At 50.4% G+C, this 1,371-nt stretch overlaps 1 protein-coding gene across 1 annotated transcript in view; it reads right to left on the bottom strand.

The window, feature by feature from the left end:
* Nucleotides 1-1,134, bottom strand: part of LOC130588317 (integrator complex subunit 3-like) — a gene marked incomplete at both ends in the record, with an annotated part of 2,972 nt that extends 1,838 nt beyond the window's left edge. Inside the window, 2 exons of the mRNA XM_057389252.1 lie at nucleotides 8-127; nucleotides 1,090-1,134. Of these exons, the coding sequence (XP_057245235.1) occupies nucleotides 8-127; nucleotides 1,090-1,134 (165 nt within the window). The remainder of the gene's footprint in view (nucleotides 1-7; nucleotides 128-1,089) is intronic.
* Between the last annotated feature and the right edge of the window lie 237 nt (nucleotides 1,135-1,371).

Here is a 1,371-nt window from a genome sequence, read left to right on the forward strand (position 1 = left end):
GGCTCACCTGGCCCTCAGGTAGTAGAGCAGGTGGTAACCGATCTTGGGCTGTTTCTGGTACAGCTCCGACAGCAAATCCAACAGCAGAGAGAAACCGCTGTTGTCCTCCTGCATCTGGCACAGGTTCCTGGGGACACCGGGATGGGACAGGGGACACAGAAATGTCACACAGGGTCATGGGGATGGGGCTCTCTGTTGGGACACACAGGTCCCACTCCCCAAAACCCCACAGAAACCCCATAGAAACTGCACAGAAATCCCATAGAAAGCCCACAGAAACCCCAGAGAAACGACATAGAAATCCCATAGAAATTCCACAGAAACCCAATAGAAACCCCACAGAAACTGCACAGAAACCCCACAGAAACCCCCCAGAAATCCCATAGAAACCTCACAGAAATCCCAACAGAAATCCCGCAGAAACCCCACAGAAACCCTGAAAAAACTGCACAGAAATCCCATAGGAACCCCACAGAAACCCCATAGGAACCCCACAGAAATCCCTACAGAAACCCTGCAGAAATCTCATAGAAACCCCACAGAAACTGCACAGAAACCCCACAGAAATCCCTACAGAAACCCCGCAGAAACCCCACAGAAACCCTGCAGAAACCTCACAGAAATCCCTATAGAAATCCCACAGGAACCCCATAGAAACCCTGCAGAAACCCCATAGGAACCCCACAGAAATCCCAACAGAAACCCCACAGAAATCCTAACAGAAATCCCACAGAAATCACATAGAAACCCCGCAGAAACTGCACAGAAACCCCACAGAAACCCCATAGAAACCATATAGAAACCACATAGAAACCTCACAGAAACCCCACAGAAACCCTGCAGAAACCCCCCAGAAATCCCATAGAAACCTCACAGAAAACCCACAGAAATCCCACAGAAACCCCATAGAAACCCTGCAGAAACCACACAGAAATCCCATAGAAATCCCTAAGAAACCCCACAGGAACCCCTGGCTTCCCATAAGACAGCAGTGGGATGAAGCGAAGAATTCCTGTTTTTTTTGGGATCAGCACTGGGACAGAGCTGATGATCCCAGTGTTATTTGGGATTTGGGATTTAGGAACGTACCGGAATATGAGATAAAGGGGCTTCCCCACGGACTCCTCCAGGGACCTGCAGGACAGGGGACACTGAGATCCAGGGGACAGGGACAGGACAGGGACAGGATGGTCCTACAGTGACCCCGACCCCAAACCCCACTCCGAGAACACCCAGGGAGGCCAATCCCGAAATGGGGAATGTTTGGGATGGAAATAGGGAATGGGGAACGTTTGGGGTGGAAATGGAGAATATTTGGGATGGAAATGGGAATGTTTGGGATGGAAATGGGAATGTTTGGGGTGGAAATGG

Source organism: Malurus melanocephalus, unplaced genomic scaffold (genome assembly GCF_030028575.1).
Source record: "Malurus melanocephalus ecotype Western Australia unplaced genomic scaffold, MMel_1.1 scaffold_4354, whole genome shotgun sequence".
NCBI lineage: Eukaryota > Metazoa > Chordata > Aves > Passeriformes > Maluridae > Malurus > Malurus melanocephalus.